The 21,841-nt window shown below is 41.9% G+C and overlaps 1 protein-coding gene and 1 long non-coding RNA gene across 8 annotated transcripts in view; one reads left to right on the forward strand and one right to left on the reverse strand.

The window, feature by feature from the left end:
- TCF12 (transcription factor 12) overlaps positions 1 to 17,288 on the reverse strand; it is a 158,667-nt gene extending 141,379 nt beyond the window's left edge. For 5 of the 7 annotated variants that reach the window (XM_084532353.1, XM_084532354.1, XM_084532352.1 and 2 more), the window contains exons 1-3: positions 17,135 to 17,287; positions 16,188 to 16,282; positions 15,372 to 15,444 (exon numbers count right to left, since the gene is read on the reverse strand). In XM_084532353.1, coding sequence (XP_084388479.1) covers positions 15,372 to 15,444; positions 16,188 to 16,262 — 148 coding nt within the window. In that variant the 5' untranslated portion in view covers positions 16,263 to 16,282; positions 17,135 to 17,287. Of the gene's footprint in view, positions 1 to 15,371; positions 15,445 to 16,187; positions 16,283 to 17,134 lie in introns of all 7 variants that reach the window. The other 2 variants (XM_084532351.1, XM_084532355.1) reach the window with 2 other exon arrangements.
- Positions 17,289 to 17,797: 509 nt separating this feature from the next.
- On the forward strand, positions 17,798 to 21,020 carry LOC311442769. The gene is made up of 2 exons (XR_014696840.1): positions 17,798 to 17,894; positions 18,949 to 21,020. It is a non-coding gene; the product is annotated as an uncharacterized lncRNA (long non-coding RNA).
- The last annotated feature ends 821 nt before the right edge of the window (positions 21,021 to 21,841 follow it).

Raw genomic sequence — 21,841 nt, forward strand, 5'->3', positions numbered from 1 at the left:
ACATGTGGTAAGAAATGTTGTGACAAGTAATTTTTTTGAAAAGAAAAAGGTTTGAAACTACTGAAAGGCCTGATATGTTACAATCTTAGTTTGAGGGATTCTGGAAGAATACACATAGGGTGAATGTAAGTATACATAAAATATGAATCAAAATACACATCAGGATTCACTATTCATAATATTTACTGCTCCATGTATCATGTACCCATTCCTTGTCTAATCCACTAAAAAAGTAGAAAGCCTCTTCTGCAAGACATCATCATAACAAGAATCACAGCACCAGGAAAAACAATGAAATCGTAAGTCCCTGAATTGTCCCTGGGCATTTTGTCCATCAAGATGTGTTAGAAAGATTAACTACAAGTGAAAAACAACACAGAACACAGCATTCGGGGCTGGCATTCATTTGGTTCGTACTGTATAAATGCCTGGAGAAATCACATGCTCCCACAATCAGTTAACTATATTAACGACACGGATAAAAGCAAGTCTAAGACAATACAAGTGACCAAATCAAAGTCAAAAAATATTAAGCTTCAGCTGAACACCCAAATTCTAATCTACCTTATGCAAAAAAAAAAAAAAAAAGTTAACTTCACTGGATTTCTCACCACCCAACTGCAATTATATTAGGAAAATTTGAGTTAAGACATTAATACTTAATATGAGAAGCAAAATCATTACAAAAACAATGGAACATACACACTGCACATAGCAGCAAATGAAGTAGCTAAGAATCCCTTAAAGTTTCTTGCATTTCAAGCAGGTGGCACAGTGACTAACCTAACTCCAGCAACAGTTACATGTGAATCAATAATCCATACTCTCCCCTAAGATACCTCTACATCCTGATTCCCCCAGCTTCATGTGTCTGTTCAGATGCCAGCCTCAGTGCCAACCTCCTAATTCTCACTAAAAATATTGTCAACTTTAAAGTGCGTCAAATCAGCTGAACTACAAAAACATGAGAAAGTAGACAAAAAAAATAATAAAAACACATAGCTCAAAACAAGTATCACATTTAGATGTTGTTGAAATGTAAGCTATAAATTAGGGTGAATCCTAAAGGAATGCACAATCATTAAATTGGTTCCCACTCTCTGCCCCTCAGTGTTTTCCTAAAACATCATTCCTAACAGCTGTATCAAAAATTCTATTTAAAAGAAAAGAAGGGAGAATAAAGTTACAGTTTCTTGAGTATTAGTTTTCATCTCAATCTGGTGTACTTCACCGAAGTTTATACGATATAAATCAGTTTTCCCTCAAAGCTAGAGCCAAATACAACACGCTGCAGTTTGGCAAAGCATATTAGTTTAACTTCATGTCACAACGGACTGTTCCAAGGCATTATCTTGTTGTTAAAGGGTATTTACATTCAATGCAGGTTTTACTAGTCAAACGTAGTCCAGATCAAAGCCCTCTATTCAGCACACAATAAAGAATTTATTTCCAAAATATCTGCTGCACTTTAAGCCTTTCCCTTTGACATGTATTGACTCATCAGTAACTACTTAAACCTCACCTCACATACCAAAATCATGATATAGGAATTGTGTATTGCACAGAAGGCTCTGTTTAACAGTACACAACTCTTTTTACGACAGAAGAAATAAACAAGTTAAAAAGCACTTGAGGGAAAGGAGAAATTAATGTTTTGAAACTAAGTTCTTTGTGATCATTAGGTTAGATCAAATTTGTTTTGCTACTTTAAAATACATGCTGTTGTAGCACAATCAGCTTTTCCACCTCTGTTAAAGCGTAGGTTCTGTCTACATCCCAAAGGGTATTTATTAAGTATTCAGCATACAAGCACGGTAGCAAATGTAGTCACATTTAACACAGCCTCATTTCTTGTTTCAGTCACAATACGTTTTGTCAAGAAAAACACTTGATTACTGAATCTTTTTAGACGACTTGTTACCATATCCATGATTATTAGATCATGGCCATAGGCTAGACACTGGTACATATATCTAGCTGTCAAAGTGAATTTAATCCATTAAACACAAAGGATAGCTATGGACAGGGCTGTTTTCTGTTTATGTACCAGGAAAACGTTTTAGGCTAGTAATTTTCTTCCTTAAAGAAATGTAGGCAAATATCTCTCCCCATGCTTTCTTACTTGGATTAGCTTCAAATAAAATTTGCAAAAATGAGAAGCATATGTAATTTGTGAAGGTGTGCAGAAACAGCTTTGAAATAACAAGAGGCCTTTTTTTCTAGAACATTGCTACAAGTCCTACACTGAAATTTGCATTTCCCATTTTCAAACAACATTGAGAACAGATGTAGATACAGTAAAAACTAAACTGAAAAAGAAAAACCCAAAAATTACCAATGTAAATAAAAAAATAAATGAAGTTCATGAAGCCATATTAATTATACACAAAAGGAGAGAGTAGAAATTTCAAATACATGCAAGCTACTTTAACACTGCTTAAGTCATACGGAATGATTCTGATTAATCTATTATTCCAAGTCAACTATCTCTGTGAACTGAGGAAGTTTTCAATGTAGAAGAGTGTTTTCATTAGCCCTCACTGTACAGCTGAGGAAACCTACAAATAGGGGGAGAGAAGAGGGACACAGGAACTATGCAGTAAGATATGAACAGAAATTTTGTTGCTTAGCTGTGTCCTTGAAAGCTCATTGTTATTCTCTTTTCATTAAGTAATATTACAAATTTGGCAAAAGATTTAGATGGAGATATTGACTGGTTTAGCTTATATAATTATAAAAAAATAAAAACAACGTAACTAATCAAGTGTTTTCATGAAAAATACTAAGATTAAAAATATTTTTAGAAACTCACATTTTGTTCATGATTTCGGTACTTCATACCCTTAGAATTTAACTGATCTGATAAAACAGAGTAGCTGGAAACAAAACCAGTGGATATTGAAGAGTATTGATTATGTCAAGATGGAAGCTTGTTACATGAATTACACGAACTACTCATTTGGTTTTAGAATCAGTCAGCCAATTAAAAAAAAAAAAAAAAAATCAGAGTTAGAATTTCAAGAGATAACTACCCAGCTATTCACACTGAAATCATTTTAAATGTATCTTTGCTAAGCCTGATGAAATAAGGCCAGTGTTAATACATACATACATATTCAGAATGAGTTTATCTCAGTGCATTTTAGTTAACCTATTGCCACAATACCAAAAACGGTGCCTACTCATCAGTATTGACTGACTCGAGGCTAAGAGGCACATAAATAGAACTTCTGTTGGAGCCCTGAAAGAGCTTTTTCCCCAATTGTGACTTGAGACCCAACTGGCAAAACACTTCAAGGAAACCCGGGTTATTAATGTTATGTTTGTTCCCAAGGATGGCTAGAGAGCAGCAGTATACACCTGCTGACAGAGCATTAAATTTGCTTAAAAAGGGGAAAACAGAGAACAGACACCTTGCAGAGTAATCCCCTTGGATCACATTCTCAGCATAATCAATACTGACCTCTCCTTACTACAGTATCCGGTCAGCTCGCCAAGGTCACTTACACCATGACTTGTCTGTCCAGGTTATACCAGCGCATGCAAAAACCCGAAGTACCAAGACACGTCTAAACTGCTTAGAGCAGCAACTCAGTAACGCTTCCCAAGGCCAGGCCAAACCAAGCTGGAGCTATGCTTCTTTCCTACTCTGAGAAAGGGGAAAGAGTGGGCAGGGATTAACACACAAAAACAAGCTGAAGATCATGAGTATGGCATGTACACAACTGCTACAAAAGGCAAAAAGTGATTTTCAACTATTATTTCATTCGTAATTTTATTTGGAAGGAAAAAATAAGATGTTTGCTTAGTTCTCATCTGAATATGCATTCAAGCTAAATATTCCATGTAAGAATCGTTCACAGCATAAAGTTTTAAAAAGCTTTAGCTTGACGAACAAGGGTTTAACCAACTATTAGCTGCAAAAACAGCAATTCACATATTTAAAGAAATCTGTTCTTCCCATTCTTTCTACTGCAGTTCTGTGCTGATATGGACAAGGTACTTTCAGATCAACACACCAAGCACTTCAGGAGATGCAACAGCTCTGCCAAGAATTCTGCCTTCAGAAGGACTTGCATTGCTATGGCAACAGCATGTTCCTCAGTCTCGAGTCAGAGACAACCTATGACACATACATGAGAGATGTCCAAACTCTGACTGATTCCCCACTGCAGCACAAGCCACATTACCATACACATGCCAATCTTCACTTGCAGAAATATAAGGTATGGAGCAGGGATTTCTGATGGTAGTTCATAGAGCACTTAAGTTACCTAGAAGTAAGTAGCAGCATTAAGGAGGAAAATGCCATTTGCTTTGCAAAAAACTACAGACCATTCAAAGGCCAAAAGAATATAACCATTACAGAATAAAAACCACGTTACAGAGCATCTTCCATATTCAGGCCTCTACCTCCTCCTCACTCCCAATTCCCCCTAACAAGATGGGGAAAAAAACAAAAATGGAAATACAAGTGCATGGGGAGTAAGTAGACGACTGAAGCTGCCATTCAGTGCTCAGCAAGAACCTTGAAAACAAAAGTGGATTTAATTCGTATGAAGGACATACACAGATATAAACTCTGGTTGTACTGTATCACTCTACAGATGTAACTTAGAATTCTCCACCACCTGCCCAGAAACGAATTCATGCACACACAGCCTCAACGAGTCTTTAATTTTTTTTCCCCTAACATCAAGTTTTAAGACTCTGCACTACCTTACATTCCTCTGATACCTGCCAGACTTTGTATACAACTACACAGGAACTAGCCAGTTATTCAAGACATTAAAAAGGATAAGAAGGAAGTGTAAGTTACATATCCACTTCTGCACTTTCGTTACATGACAGTTTACAAAAAGTAGACTAAAACCAGCCTGTTGCGGCTCACCAAAGATCATTCATCCCAGATGGACAGACACATCTTTCCTGTAATACAAGGAGAAGTGTAACAACATGATCGCGTTCTTCACATCCGTGGCAAACCTAAAATAGCTGAGCAAACTAAGATTTACCTCTGGTGCTCATAGTAAGCACTACAAAAAAAAAAATCTACTTTCATAGAATCAAAACTTCACTTAAGTTTTGATGGAAGAAGGAAGATGAGGTGAACCTTTGCAGAACTTCACTACTGCCCACTTTAAAGGAGTTGGCTTACAAGGAGGAAAAAAATCAAGTCCCTTCTGTTGACTTACAAAGGCCTGAAAGACACATGGGAGAATATGCTCTGGAGAGGGTAAGGTCTCACATCCTTTAAAGCCTCCCTCTACTTCCTTTTGAAGTATCAGGTGATATCTAACTCACTTTACTCAAGAAGTAATATGATACATCATTTTAAGAAATCAAAGTAAACTAATGAACAACGAACAGGAAAAAAGACTTCTTTTTGGTACGATGTTTGTCTGTTCTAAGCTAAATTTATTCAGTTGGTAAGTTTTGTTTTGTTTTTTAAATTCAGCATTTTACAAGCACATGAAAGAAAAATATTTTATTTGGACATTCCTGCCACAAGAATATTGACTCAGTTCACATTCCTTTTTTTTTGGTGTGCTTTTCACTATCCTGTTGGAAGGACAGTGAATGCAGTATCAGAGATATTTTCAAGGTTACCAAATAAAAAGCCAAAATAAATACTACCAAAATAAAAGTCTTACACAGACCAGAGAATGCATGTGTATAATCATAAGTAATGTCAGAAATAAAGTGATATCGATGTGCATTTATTTTATAAATCAAACTAAGGGGAAAGATATTTGATTTACTGTATTACTCGATCACCCTGGCATCTAAGCACTACAAGCGCTAATCTTGCAAAGACATCCTACAAAATATAGCCACTGGAACTGCTGTAGTAAGCACCACGCATCATTTGTAGGAATATACAAAAGCTTTTCATTACTCCAAAACTCGGTCATCTTCATTAAATCATCATCTCTTCATAAAAGCCTTAGCCTCATTTAGCATTCAGAAGATGAAAGAGCAGCTACTCTCCTTATGGATTACTTCTCTATTACAAGAAAATGTTTTGCATGTCGAAAGCAAACATTAAAGGATTAAATGATATCATCATTTCAGCTCTTGTTTATTTGCAGTGGGCAGTGAATGGAATTGCGAAGAAACGATCAGTGATTATTTTAAGCTGTGTTCTTTACGAAGGATTATGACTCATGATGTCGCTGCATGAAGAAACTGGAATAGGTAGAGGTGTCGCACTGAAAATCATCAAAACGTCACAATATAGAGAACGTCCAACAAGGAAAGCTGTCTGCTTTAAACATTTCAGAGTAGCCAGAACAGCAGCTTCCATTCAAATAAAAAATTAAACAGTGAATTCCAGTCTCCTACAGAAAACTAAAAACACTTGGAAATTTTCTGAGGTACGTTCATCTCCCCAGCATCACACTAACACTAATGCAACAGAAATAGAAAATTCAAGAGACATTTGATTACAAGATGCAAAAGTACCTACAGCATGCAAAGAGGATGAAGTCCTCCTTGACTTCACCCTGGATTCACCTGTACTTTTTAGGCTTTAACCATGTTTCCCAACTTAACTAGATAAAACCAAGTCTGTAAAGCAACATTACTTTAAATGAGATTCTTTACAGTTTGCTGACACATTATATTCTAACAAGTATGAATCACACTAAGATTTATGTTTGGCTAAGTCTTCTGTCCGGTTCCATTCTAATTGCCTCATTCGAGTAGAAGAACAGTTTATCTTGTACTTCTGTATAGATGTTAAAAATAGAAAACACCCATCTGCACACAGTTTTGCTTTTAGATAAGTCCTGGAACCACTCAATGCACTGAAGACTGTAAAACCTGAACAAGGTAGAAGACAGGAGGATTAAAAATCAATTCCTGCTTCAAAGACAATGATATACATGTTAAAAATTAACTACATATTTTGGTCATGGTCTGAAATTAATAAAAACAGATACTGGGTAATGCTACAGACCAAGCTCTTCTTTGCATCGAATTAAGTGTAACCTTTGGTTTATACTGGACTACGTGAATCACACACCGAACATGCACATCAGTCAGCACGTGTACAAAATGTACGCAGCTAGAAACGACCGAATCTGCGGTGTTTTACTAGATTAGTTTTCCCAACAGCTAGTCCTGTCTATTTATCTTAATATTTAAAAGGGGGGGGGGGGGAGGAATATATTAAAACGTTATTTTCACAAAACACAAGGCTCAGAACACGCTTCCGCATAACAAGTTTCTCTATTACCACTGCTTCAGCCTCATCAACAGCAAAGAGTTCTGAGACAAGACAAACGCTGTACTGCAGTTTTGTGCAAAGGAAAGCAGAACAGTGAAAGCAAGCAGTTCAACTTGCTATGAGAACTCCACACTATTTTTGACTTCTCAAGACAGAGAAATTTTGTGTAACACCAAAATTTAGTACACTTCTTACCTTCTTTTTTAAATGCAATTCTACAGCATGAGCAGTTTTTTAAAGTTCCCCATAGTGCTACTATGGAAGTATAAAACCTCCCTGTCCACCAAGATAAACCTTACTTTTAGGGTTTTAGTAGCACTCCTAGAGAGCACTACACTACTAACTGGTCTGTAAAGGAAACCCTTTTTATCAAGTCTCTTCCTCTTCCACCTTCCATCCCAAGCACTTCTTTAAAGGGAACACCAGCAACGGTGCCTTCAACCTGATCTATCACGACTTTTTTCCTGCATTACATCACTAAGAACATGAACATTGTTTTCTTGGCAGCGATTTCAGCTCCTTCATACACACACAGACCACAAATAAAATAAAATCACATCCCTTGCACAGAGGACTAACAAAGTCCTAAAGATTGGTTGGGTACATTTTAGCCTGATTATCCTTTGAAAACAGTGGGACATTATTAAATATAACAAAAGCTGCTCTTTCTGATCATTCTTGGTATTCTGTTAACATCTTCACCAAAGAAGTATGCCCTTTATGTTTTTGAATGTTGTGTTTACAAACATAGCTTTGTTTCACCAATGAAAAAAACAAGGCTTTCATTCAAGACATTAAAAAAAATTATCATTATCTCATCTTAGACTCATAATAGGAAAAAAAAAGCACGATCCTACAACCATTGGTAAATAACCGATTGTAGCATTTTAAAAAGTCTACAAGTGCTTCCAAATCATCAGGTTCAGGCATTCAATAAAACTCTGAACTTCTAGACTCTCATACTAAGAAAGAAAAAACAAACTGAAGTGGACATTACTTCTTAAGACAGACATAAGAAGATTAAAAATATACATCCTTCCTTAGAACAGTAATTGTGCACTGAAATAATACTTTTTCTTTTCTTATAATGCTTAATACCAAAACCAGTGATTAAGATACACCCCATAATACTAGTTAAGAGTATTCACTAATAAATCTGCGTCAAATAATTCACATGCAGAAGTAAACATTGACTTTTTTTTTTCCCTGTATTTCCTACTTCAGTGACTCCTCCCAGGACTGATCAAATTTTGCTATATACTTCTGAAGATGTGTAAGAAGTACTTTCTGAAGAAGTAACGTGCTACATTAAATTAGACAGGGGCTCTAAAAGAGGTCTTTAGAGACCATAATTTCTATCGAATAAATTTATTTATTGAAACTGAATTTTCAAACTTAATAACTTAATATTTATTTTGAAGGAAATTTAAGATAGGAGGTTTAGTGTATCATATAGATTACATCAGACTCTATAGGTAATTTGAGAAGCTTTACAAAGTCTTTAAAAATATCCAACCCTCCTAATCCCAAACAATATAGTCCTTCCAAATTACAGTTAAAAAAAAAGTAATATATATCTTTGTCAATACAAGCCAGCTCTTGTTCTTCTGTTCATAAATAAAATTTTCAGCTGTAAATATTTACACTCTGCCTTTAGAAAATTCAAAGGAAGAAAGCTTATATATGAAGTTTATAGTGTAATATACACTAGATTCATAGAAATGAATCTAACAGTATCTATAGTCTCAACTATGGATAAAACAGAACTGAGACAAACAGCTGTCACACTGATTTGATAGCAAAATTACTAAGGGGCTAAGTCCTCTTGGTGTGACAGCTGGAAAGAAGTTATGGGAAAGGGGAACTTGATCATTTTTATGTATGACTAACAAATCTTTAACATCAAATTCTCTTCTCAAAGACCAAAGAAAAAAATCCCACAAATCAACCAACCAACCCTCAAAAAAACTTAGCAGCAGCTATACCAGTTCTCCAGTAATTCAGGAACTAAGTACAAGTTCAACTGTGATTACAGAGCACACAAATATGTAAGAATCTCATCTAAACAACTCTTTAAAGAAAAAAAAAACAAAAACAAAAACAAAAACAAACTCAGGTAACATGCAATTTCTCCTCTGACCCTTTTCAGGACTCTTACTCCACTTGACCCACATCTTTTGCCTTCGTGTTTACATTTCTGTCAATACTGCTGTCCAAATAAATCCAAAATATAACAGGCCACTTCAAATCACATTCCTTCCACCACATCATAAAGACCACTCTCCAAACCATCTGGATACTTCTCATCACTTACTAACGACTAGGTCATTAAAATTTGGCAGATCAAAGAGCTACTAGCTGGGCTGGGAGGAGGTGTCCCACACCGGGTACTTCCACATCAGGAAAGGGTAAGGTCTGAGTCCTGAGGTTCTCAAGTCAGACGGAAATAACACCGCAGCCATCTTCCTTGTGTTGTGACACAGCAATGTTTATACACGTACTGGAAGTCATATGCTACGCTTGTTAACACAGTTGTCACAGCACTGCTCTCGTCCAGAGAAAACTGCTGGAAATACCAAATTCATTTTTTGAAGGAACGCTTTCTACGTGCCAATACAGCAAGTTGTAGTCTCCCTTATTAACAAGGTCAAGTATCTCTCTAAACAGAAGACAGGCCAAATGCTACTAAAATCCCAGAATTAGTTACTGGGAAGACAGCAAGGCATTTCTGACCAACTGATGTTATCATCGCCTTAAGTGATAACAGCCATGTTTTCAAAAACATAGCTGACAGCAATATATTGGCAGACACCTACTTAGCCCGTCAACAGGCTAGACACAGAACACCTACCTTTCTAGGAACTTTATTCTTTTTTGTTGTTGTTGCTTTAAAAAAAATCACAAAAAACACAGTGTGACCATAAACACCTTTGTGAGAGATTGTCTGTTTGAAGCTGGGTTATCTGTTCCCTCCGTTTGTCCAGCATTTTTTATTTGGCACTCCTCAGACCCAGGATGAACTACCAGGTTACTAGACCCGCTGGTTCACTTTTAAGGGAGCTGACAGACAAGCTAGATATTAAAAACAATTTCAAAGCTACATAGCTGCATGATCTAATGTTTATTTTAACAGGGCACTCTAGATTTTTGGCATTAACACACAGTAAGCTTACTTTGTTTCAAATAGCAAACAAAAAAAACAGGATTGCAACACACTTTTGATGACAAAACCAGAAATACATATCAAATCTCTCAAATACTTCTATTTCAACTTTTTCATTGATAAAATGTCACGTCAAATATTACTGCAGGACCAGACTGTGGTACTATGCAGAATCTCTTGTCAACACCTTAATTCAGGGATAAGGAGCAGGCACTAGGAATTTCCTGTGCCTCAAAAGGAGACTGTACCAGAGACACATTGTGTATCAGGGAATTGATCCTTATTACGAATTAACGTATTGATAAAAACAAAAATAAAATACTATACTCTGAAAGGCTAGGAGCACTTTTCATACCCAGAAGTTTTATCTTCCTGCAGTTTTCTCCTTGACTATAAATTGATTATCACATCTCCGAGTACCTACCATATTCAATGCTTGCTGCAGATGAATGTACGCAGCATTTTAAACATTGCCTACTGAGCTAACTCCCAAGACTTGGGTTTTGTGTAGTTTGTTTGTTTTAGGAAGGAACTGCTCATGCAATACTAAAAACAAGAGAACTGACAAACAGTAACCAAGTCTCACTAGTTTTGGGAACACTGTTTGGTAATAACGTAACAGACCTGATAAAGCTGAACTGCCACTGAGTGCAGCCTCAAGACAGAAGGGACACTCGGGTTAATGGCAGGCCATCAACTTCAATGGCCTTAGCATCCAGCCAGTAATCAGTGGACTATCGCAGTACATTCCTCACTAACCGTGTAGATTAGTAGACAAGTGGAAAGGGCAACCTCATGAATTTGCAAATGAGGGAACCAAACTGATAGAGACAGGTATCTAAACAGATTTGTCCTGACGGGGCTTTTTGCATATAAACCCAGCATGGGAAATGTCTAAACACGCACAAGATTTGTGCCCAAAGCTGTCCATGCACAAATGCATGTCCTCATTTTTCAAGTACTTCAGAAGAATCTTACAGGCAGCAGAACCATCACATTTTGACCACTCAGCTCTTGAACTGTTCCTCTTAAACTCTTAACTCCTCATTTTTCGTTAGACATCCATATTACCTCACTTCACAGTTTTTGGGCTGATAACTCACACGCGTGCACACATCCACACAAAAATAGTGCTATTGCTAGCACGAGGAAGCTACATGAATTAAAGATAGTAAGCCATATATGAGAACATTGTCTCCGATATTATTATTTTTTTTTTTTTTTAAACATCTACGATGTTCTGTGCGGAAGTGGTAAAATGGGTTTATTGTAGGGTACCACACCTGAGGAAAAAATAAATCAATCAATCACATGGAAAAAATGAAAAGTAAGTCAAACCTGCTGGGAAACACGTGAAAACCACAATATTATTGTCTACAGCAGGCATTTGAATATTCTACCTGGATTTTAATCAAGCTCGTGTAAAAAGTAAAAAGAATAGGGCAAAATGGCTAACTATCCAGGTCTGTATGGGCATACACAGTATTATTTTGACAGAAACAAAAGAAAACAACATTTCAACATGAATAATAAATGCTGCTATTAATCATAGTAGCAACATGGAAATTCTTCATCTGAAATAAAATCTGCAAGAAGGCCCAACTAATTACATTAAAAACCTGATAAAGAGTACCTCTGACCTTTGCCTTCTGCCTTTACGATTTCTAAGACGGAAATCGCTTTATCTTCTTCCTCCTCCCAAACCAAAAAGGCAAGTTCTGTTTTAAACAACATGCAGTTTTAACAGCAACAACAAGGAATAGTTTGTGGCTTAACTCAGACCTACATATCAGGTTACTTTTCCAATGTATTTGTTTTCACTAGTAGTCTGACCAAGTTATTTGACTTCAACAGCAGCTTTCATGACTTATTGTCATAAGATACTGTCGTACATCAGATCAGTTCACCTATCTCATCTGCAGCTTTCACTCATAACCGAGTGACCAGTAGAAAGCCAGCTTCCCCAACACCGAAAATTCCTGAAGACTTTCTCTCTTTCAATCAAAACACAACATTCACATATTAATCCACTCAAGCATTTTCTTACAAACTGTAGCTGTCACAATAGCTGCTTTAGTTATGCAATCCAGTGACCTGTACTTTACAGCATAAACACCAGAAACACTGCTGATTTACATCAGATCAAGCTTGTTACTTCAGACTTCGTACTGTACACCATAATATTCTCCACACTTCACAAAGCCACACCTTAAATACAAACACAACTTAACCATCCTTAAACAGTAACTAATTTGTTCTTTTATGCTTGGGGGGCAGTGGGGGAGAGGAGGAGAGAAGATAATGAATATTCCTTTCCAATTTAGATTTCCTAGAAATGTACAGATTTAAATGCCATTCAGACAAGCAACTGATTTTCAACTACTTAATTGGGGCCATCTCAAGCTGCATCTCAAAGCACTGATAGCTTTGGGAGGGAAGAGTTGTTTTCTGGATAATGATTATTACTACTTATAAAGTTTAAATGAGGAAAAAGGAGGCTCTACAGTATCAAGAAATAAACTCCAACTAGGAAGAGGAAACCACTTTCCTTTCGTATGCAAAGATGTCATTAAAAAACAACAATCAAAAAGTGGAGTTTAACAGGAAAGATATTGAAGCAAGTTGCACAGCTGCACCTACTGTCAAAATCACAAAGTCTGTGTAGGAGAAGAGGTAGCATCACCCTGTAGTCAAAGAAGAAATCTGTGCATGCTGTGCATTTTGTTAACAGATAGTTCTAAGGAATAAATACTTTCTCCTTTCATGTTTCGCTTTAAAAAGCAGCCTCTGGCAGTTAAAAAATAAGAAAAATAAAAAAATTTAAAAAGCGTTCAAACATCCTATAAGCTACAGAATACTTGAAATTAAACCGAGATCACAATTAAATCAGAGTGCTGGAAATGCCTGTACTTCATCAGCGAGCTCATCAAGGTCTTTCTGTAACAGTCAACACTGACTCAGAACACAATATAGAAGTTTGTCACTTCTCACTCCTGCAGAGCAATCCCCCTAGGTCAACGCTTCGGTTGCTGTAACATTACAAGAATTAGGGTATATAATTCCACCAAGCAGTAAATCTCTACAACTAGAAATGTTTTGAATTAAAACCCATGGCTATATACCATTATCTTCTCCAAAGGGAATTCATTTGAGGTTGTAGCTTACGAGACAGCTGCAGCATATTGCTCATGATCAGTATCTGTGCTGATATACTGTATCACTAAAGGAATTCAAGGAAATTTACTCTCTCTCACCAAAAGCTAAGTATTTGGCATTCTCTCTTTTCCTGATCCAGCCAAGAAAAGCACGGGAAACATCATTCTACCTGTTCAGGAAGAGCAAGGTACAGGAGGGGATGGGGGGTTGAGCTCTGCACAGTAAATTTTAGCTGTCTGGACATCCTTTAAAACACATTTTTGAAAAATAAGTCTAGAATATTTGCTTGAAAAAGAAAAAAAGATTAACTATGATGCATATGGAATTGCTGTCTTACTTTTGCCAGTAATTTAAACTTAATTGTAAAGAGCAAGTGGAAACCACTTACATATTTCAGGAGAAAGAAGTAAAATACTTCCTCAGATGTCATATTTACTACGTGATTTTATTAATCAAGTGTGGTAGATAGTCTCTGAAGAGTCTGCAAAATTACACAACTCAAGTTTTAAAATACATTTAAAAATAAAAAGTTCTAATGTGTCACTAAAATTCAAGGTATCCTTTGAACTCTCAGAGGAACAATTCTGACACCGTAGGAAGTGAACAGGCAATGGTACTGCACAACCTCAAGGAGCAACTTCATTCCTCTATCAGCATTCTAAAAATGTTTTAATTAGCCTTAACTGAAAACACAACCATCACTTCCTTGTGTTTATAAAAACAAAAATATCACTTTGTTGTATTCCTACAAAATACGTATATATAGAATGGAAAATAAAGGAACTTTCTGATAATGTGGTTTGCTGTTAGTTCTTAAATTTCTCTTTCGGAAACATTAATAAATATAAATACACCCTGACAAAGAATAATATAATAAAAAGCATCTTTTAAAATATTACTCTTATTTTGTATTACAGGCTCAGCTAAAATGTCTCTGAAAACAGACATCAAGTGTACTTCAACAAGAACAGCAGGAACAAAATGCAACACGTAACAGCAGCTATTTGTTTACATGATGCACCGATATAGGTTCAATGCAAGAAAAACATCAAAATTTTGACAACTACACAGCACTGGAAAATTGTATTACTGTGTACTGAACTAGGCTCCCAGAGGAGAGAGCAGAAGAGAACACAAAAACGCATGCATCTTCTTCTTTACGTCTTATTTTGTTGAACTAGACACATGATGCTATGATCAACAAGGACTTGCACATGTGCCAGTAAACAGCTTCTGACAAATCACTACAATAATACAGTAGAATAATTCAGATCTAACTTAGATCTAGGAACTAGTGGTATCTAGCTAGTAATTCTTAAAAATCTAAGCCTTGGGTTGGGGTGTGCATTTGTTTTGCTTGTTTCTTTTTAAGAAGTTAGTCGCTACATCGTACATACTCCTTAAGAACTGCATTCTAGAATATATCCTTGCATCAGGAGTACTTTGTTACCTGGTATTTTCCTTGAGTGTTTTCCCCTTTTATACAGGTGCTAGGAAATACTTATTGAACAGGTGGGCTTTTATCAAACAGCAACAAAGAAAGCCTTCGTTTGAAATGCAATAGATCAATAAACAATTTGCATGTCAGTATGACTAGAGATACTTAACACTTCGCTGTACTAGAACACGTAGGCTAAGGCACAGAAGAAAACTGGTTAAAGTTAAGAACAAGATACATTACGAAGTCAGATCGAAACAGGACATCTCCAATTTTAAATGAGAATACGTAGAAGTGAAAGATTACCATCCAAGCACATTAAAAGTAACCTGAAACATCAAATCCTGGTTACATGACTTCTATGTATCTCAGATGCACCTTACCTGATCCACTGAACTGACTGCTTCCCAGCGTGGTTGGTCTGGTTTTCCCGCTATTAACAGGTGGGGAAAACATCTGCAAAACAAGAAGATGTGTATAAGCTGGCTTTGAACCCCCGTGTGGTCCGCAGACTTAAAACAAAGTTCATAGGAAACGATTATTTGATTCCTATTTCTATTAGAAAATAAACAGAATGTAGGCTGCACATTCAGAGCCGTAAAGGCAAAGTATTCCTTTCAATTTATTTGTACCATTACACTCTTTTGTGCATGAACACAGCTTAAAATAAAAAATAAAGGCCTAATACTACCATGACAATTTAAAATATCTATTCAACTTAAATTTTACTACTAAAAATATATTTCTTGCGGATTTATGAAATTAAAGTCACTAGATAAAGCCAAATCTTGAAAGGTAGCAGTTTTCGATTACATCCGTAAGTCAAGCATTCTTCAAGATCTGTTAAAACAAAAGTATCAAAAAGAAAACACCTATAATTTTCTGAGACCGAGCTACTTACAGACATTAAGCGTTCTTTGGGTTTAAAGACAAACAAAAACAAACCACGAGGAAGAAGGCATATCGGTGCCACGCGCCAGCTTAACAAATGTTAATTATTAGATTATGCCATCACTGGGTCAGCCTGATTTTAACCAGTTAAACCAATTGACCCAGCTGGTATTACGGTGTTAAATCTGGACGTCTAGACATGACATCAAAGTTCAGGTGTCCAACTTGGCTGAGACGAAGGCAGCCCAGCCCCTTACTCCTCCGTTTAGCACGGCGCAGCGACAAGAAGCCCCGGAAGCATGTCCTACCGCGCTGAAGTCCAGCAAGTCGCTCAGCTCCTTGTCGGTTCCTATCGCGGCCATCCTCTGCTGCTGGGAATTCATCTTCAAGCTCCGATCGCGTCCTGGGGCACGGGAGAAGGGGCACAGGGAGCGTTCGCCTCGGCAGCAGCCCGGGGGCAGCCCCCCGGCACCGGCCGCACCGACGGGGTCAGCGCCGGCCCCGAACCGCCCAACTCCTGCCAAGTGTCCCGGGGCTCATCCCCCTCCTCCCTCCCTCCCTCTCCCGGCCCGAGGGCGGACACGCAGCGGGGAGCGCTCAGCGAGCCGCGAGCGCGGCCAACAATGGGGCTGCAGCGGGGGCGGCGGCGCGGGGCCGGCGGGGCCTCGGCACAGCCATGGCCGCCCGAGCGGGACCGCCGGCTCCCGGCCCCCCCCCGCCTCCTCCTCCTCCTCCTCCCCCCGCGCCGCCGGGGGGGCGGGAGCGGAATGCGCGTGCGGCGGGAGGGAGGGGAGGCAGGGAGGGGGCGTGCGCGCGCTCGCGGCGGGAGGAGGAGGAGGAGGAGGGGGTGCGGGGGGGGTGGGCGCCTTCCCTTGTGCCCGGCGGGCGGCGCGGGGGAGCGGCGGCCCCGCTCCCTGCAACTTGCGGCCGCCGCCGCGCTCCCCTCAGGGTCGCCGCGAGCCCCGCGCCGCCCAGCGCGGCCCCGCCGCCGCCGCCGCCCGCGAGAGGGGGGGCTCCGGGGGGGGGCTCGGCGCCGCCCGGCCCCGCCGCCGCCGCTCCCCGGGCTCACCCCCACGTACACCCCCACCACCCCCCTCAGCCCCGGTCGCGGCCCGGTCCCCCCGCCCCGGGCGGCCCCGCTGCCTCCCCCCCTCCCTCCCGCCCGGCCGCCGCCGCCTCAGCCCCGCCGCGCTCCCGGCCGCCGCCGCTCCCCCGGCCCGGCCGCCAACTTGTGTCGGGCCCCCCCCGGCGGTACCTGGTGCCCCCCGGGCGCTGCGCTGCGCGGGGCCGGGCGGGCGGCGGCGAGCCGAGCGCTCCCCCCCCGCTGGAAGGAACTTGTGGGCTCCCCTCAGGCAGACATTTTTTTGCTTACGGAGCCTCAGCACCACGTTCGCGGCCCCGGCTCCGTATCCCTCCGCGCCGAGCGCCGCCGCCGCCGCCTTAACCCTTGCCGCGCCGCGCCGGGGGCGGGACGAAGGAGCCGCCGGCCCCAAGCAGCGCCCGGCGACGACGACGACGGCGGCGGCGGGGCAGGGGCCGGGGGGGCGGCGCGGGGCGGCCTCCCGGTAACGCAGCCGCCCCCCCCCCCGGTGCCCTCCGGAGCTGGGCAGCCCTCGAGGCGCGGCACGTGCCGTGCGGGGCTGTGTGAGGCGCATCCTCTGCGGGGGGGCGGCCCCGTGAGCGCCCCGAGCTCGGAGCGGGCCCCGGCCGCCCCCTCCCCAACCCCGCTGCAGGGCGAGGCGGCGCGGGGCGCAGCCCCCGGGGCTCGGCACGGAGCGGCCCCTGCCCCTGCCCCGCGGGGAGCCCCCCGGGCCGGGCAGCTGCTGGGCCCGGTGCTCGCTGCCGCCGCCCGTCTCCCGAGCCTGCAGAGCCCCCAGGTGGCACCTCCTCGCCACCACCTGGCTGCCGGCCCGCTCCGCGCCGCGCAGCGCTGCTGGGGTTTGACCCCAGTCACTGAGGGCGACCTGCCCTGAGGGAAGAACTGAAAGCGATAAAGAAAAGAAGCTACTGACACGGTACTCCTTTGGAGCAAGGGGACTGGGAACACGCAATGGCAGGGAAAAAGGGTTCCTAAAATCCTGGAGAACCTCAAACACTTGAGGGACACAGCAAGCGCGCTGCCTGCAAGCCTTCCTCCCTGCCCGGCGGGCAGCACAGGCCCCGGGGGGCTCCCCAGCCCCATGCCCACCCCCAGACCCCAGCCGTGACATCTTACGGAGGAAGGGGGGGGGGGAGACCAAACTTATCCCCCCCTGGGCAAAATGGCGGCTCTGGAGCCTTCGGGCCTCTTCCTCCATTTTGCTGCCATAGATGCCAGTTCTGGATGATCATCTGGCCTTGGGATTTTGTGAATATTCATAGATCTGCCACCTAGAAATGCAGGAAGCAATTTGTATTAAAATATCAACACAATGCCTTCCATTCTCTGTGCCCCTGAGGAACATAAATATGTACTTTTCCCTTTGTAGTGTAAATAAGACTTCATCCAACGACAGGGATCATTGTGTATTTCACAAGGACTCATCTGACACATTTGTGTTACAAGGAAGACCCCTTATTTATATACAGTGAAAATATTTTTGTTTCTCTCCAAGGACTACATTTGAAAACTCACCGGTATTGGTACTTAGTATCAATTGCTCCAGCAGCTACACTCACAAGCATTGATTAGTAAACAGACTAAATCGAATGAATTGGAAGCAACAATGCCAACAGTTACTTGTACCGATGTGTAACTGTATTAAAATTAAAACTTAATTTCAAAAATTAGAACTTTTTATTTGCCCTCAGACCTAGGGTTTTACAGTTCACATTTGTAGGCTTTTATTTGTAGTTACAAAGTTTGAGTGGAAGATAATGCATCCACATAATCCATGATGTATGCTTTATATATATATATATATGTATGTATGTATCTCCAGAAGGTATTTCCTTTGGTCCAAATGTCACTTTCTGATGCAGCTGCTGGCACCACACATGCTCATTACCAAAACTCACTTCATAGCAGCCATTCTTCTGCACTGCAGCTCTACGGAGTTGACAACCCTCTTTGAAAAATTTCATTTTCAGACACCTGCAACGATCAGAACACAAAGTTTGCAGAAATGACGCCAGACAGCAAGTACCCAAGGCCTGATGGAAGGTATGCTTTGGCCCAAAACATACTATGAGCCTGACCTAATCTGACCTAATTTTACCTATTTTTTTCTGGATACCAAACATCTTCTGCCATGCTGGCCAGATCTGGAACCTTTAACCTATTCAGTTTGTAACCCCTCTTTAGTCAAAATTGATCAAAATAACAAGGACACTCAAACATGAAGGAACAATATTCTACATCCATGTAATACTGTCTTTCACCTATTTTCAATCTCCAACCCCTTTTTCAAGCTGCTGCTTACCTACTAGCCTTTCTTCTCTGCCAGTCCCTCTAAATTCCTCCTATTCCTTGCAAGGGATAAGAGGTTAAAATAACCAATTAATGCATTACGTCATCCTTATCCTATCATAGGTACATAGAGATAAGGAAACAGAAACCAATGTGGTCAACATTAAAAAAGAAGAAAAAGAAAAGATAAAAGTACTCTGCTTTGAGCTAACTGCAGACTTTTTGAGAAAATACAGCCAAGTGAGACTTTACAAACATTTCAAAACATCTAATGAAAAGCCATCGGAAACCTGCTGGCTCAGCCAACTACTAGTTTTCATTCACAACAAAGAAAATACCTCTGGTTCTGTTCCTGCTTCAATCCATAGTTGTGGTACACAAGTCATACAAAAATGAAGAGCTTTCAGCTTTGTTATGACACTACAGGACTTTTCCTTGCTCATGGAAAGTTGAAGTGCCAATGCCTTCTGCAACTGTTCTACCCTTTTTTCTTTCACTTCTTCAAACATAACAGGTTTTCAGTACCTGGGGAGCAATGGATAGGACGGATGGCAGAGAAATATAGGAGCAATCATAAATGCCAATCATTTGCTAGTGATTTCACTAGCAAGAACTCCAACAATCAGGGATGAATTTCTGCAAACACTTTCCCGTAATACTATCATCAATGAATTTTCTATTGCAATTAACACACCTTTTAGTTTTACAGATGAGTACCCTTCCCTTTGCGAATTTTCAGGTGTGTCACGAAGTAGTGCAGGGGGCAGGCATCTGAAACCCTTCATAGAAAGGCACCAGTGAACTCTGGGCTCTGGCAGAGCACACAGCACAACTGTAAATCTGTACGCTAACAGCCCTGACAGCTGATCCACCAACATCAATATGGTCAGCTACCAACCACAGCACTCGGGGAATTGCTAGGTGCCAGATGGCGATGGCAGCATTCTTCTGCATGCTTCAACGTGGCCATGAAAGCAATGAAGAATTGCATCCAGGACATAAAAAAATTAAGAGGAATATAAAAACCGAATCACTTGAGCACAAAACCCTGAATATTATCACATACACACGCTGCTTCCAGTCTTCATGAATTGATTTCCATCCACTCCTTATCGGAAAAATATTTGATACAGCAGACAGCTGTTGTGCTTTCAGGGATGTAAGAAAATGTATTCTGTATTATTATTTAATGTATCGTGCCTGTGTGAATAAAATCATTAAGCTTGCATGTCTCCTTTTGTTTTATTTATTCTTACTTTTACACACATTGCATTAATTCACCACTGCCACCCAAAATGTATGAGCTCCTAGGGTGTTCCCCAGCAGCATTTGACCCACAATGGAGGTTTTACTGGCACAGCTCCTTCAAATTAAACATGCACGCACCCAACCTGCATCCACAGCCAGCCGTTTATCCATGAAAAACGCTATTGCTCAGCAAATCCATAGCCCTGGAGAGAAGTCAGCAAACCTCCTTCTCTGCTCCACAGGCAAACTCTTACCCTCACCTAAGCCACCGAATCCTTTCTACTGCTTCCAGTAGGCTCCCCAGGACAGGCAGCAGTGCCCACGTGGAGTCAGTACTAAGGACAACACAACCTTGTGTCCTGCACTAAGGCAGGCAAAGCGCTTGTGCTAGGGGTCGCCTGGGATCTGATTCCATCAGAACTAAAGATTTCCGTCACTGGTGCTTCAAGTGAAGCTCCTGGGGACGCACTGTGCTCTTCCTACACCTCCTCCTGAAGTAAACTTTGGAAAAAGCATCCTACAATTGAGCATACCCCTGCTATGCCCAAGCCTCCTGGTCGCAGTGCTGCTGTCAGCACGGCCCACCTTACTGATAACTCGGGTTGCTGCCTCCCATATTTGCCTGATGGTAATTAAAATTATATAACGTACACATTATATAACGTTCCCCAACAGGAAAGACTTGGGACGTTTGCAGGAAGCGGTCACGGTGGAACCGCTGACCAAGTACCGCTGCTTGTTTGTTGGTTTGGGGGCGGACAGGGCGGGCAGCTTCACTCCTGTGAAGTCGAAAACTGCGTCTGTGGGGGCTGCGATCAACGTGCTGCTGCCGCTCACAAAGCGCCCACCGGCGAGGACTTGTGGCTGAGCGGGTAAAGCTCGAGCTCGCCCCGCTGGACGCTGTGAGGAGAGGGAACTCCTCCAGAAAGCCGCCAGCAGAAGCCCCCGAGAGGGGCGCCCCGAAATGGCCGCGCCCGCTCCCCGCGGCAGGGCAGGGCAGGGCCGGGCGGAGCGGAAAGTTGGGATGGGGCCCCGGGCCGAGCCGGGCCGAGCCGAGCCGAGCCGGGCCGAGCCGAGCCGGGCCGAGCCGAGCCGGGCCGGGCCGGGCCGGGCCGGGCCTCCCTTCCCCGGGGCCGGGAGCGGGGCAGGGCGAGGCAGCCGCCACAAGTTGGCCGCGGCCGCCCGGGCTCCCCTCAGCGGGGCGGCTCCCCGAAGTTGCGCGGCCGAACAATGCGTGAGGACTATTTGTCCTTCCGCCGGCCGGCGGCGGCGGGGCCGCTCCCCCCCTCCCCGCCCCGCCGCCCAGCCAGCGGGAGGGGCCGGGGC

Source organism: Aythya ferina, assembly GCF_964211825.1.
Source record: "Aythya ferina genome assembly, chromosome: 11".
Lineage (NCBI taxonomy): Eukaryota > Metazoa > Chordata > Aves > Anseriformes > Anatidae > Aythya > Aythya ferina.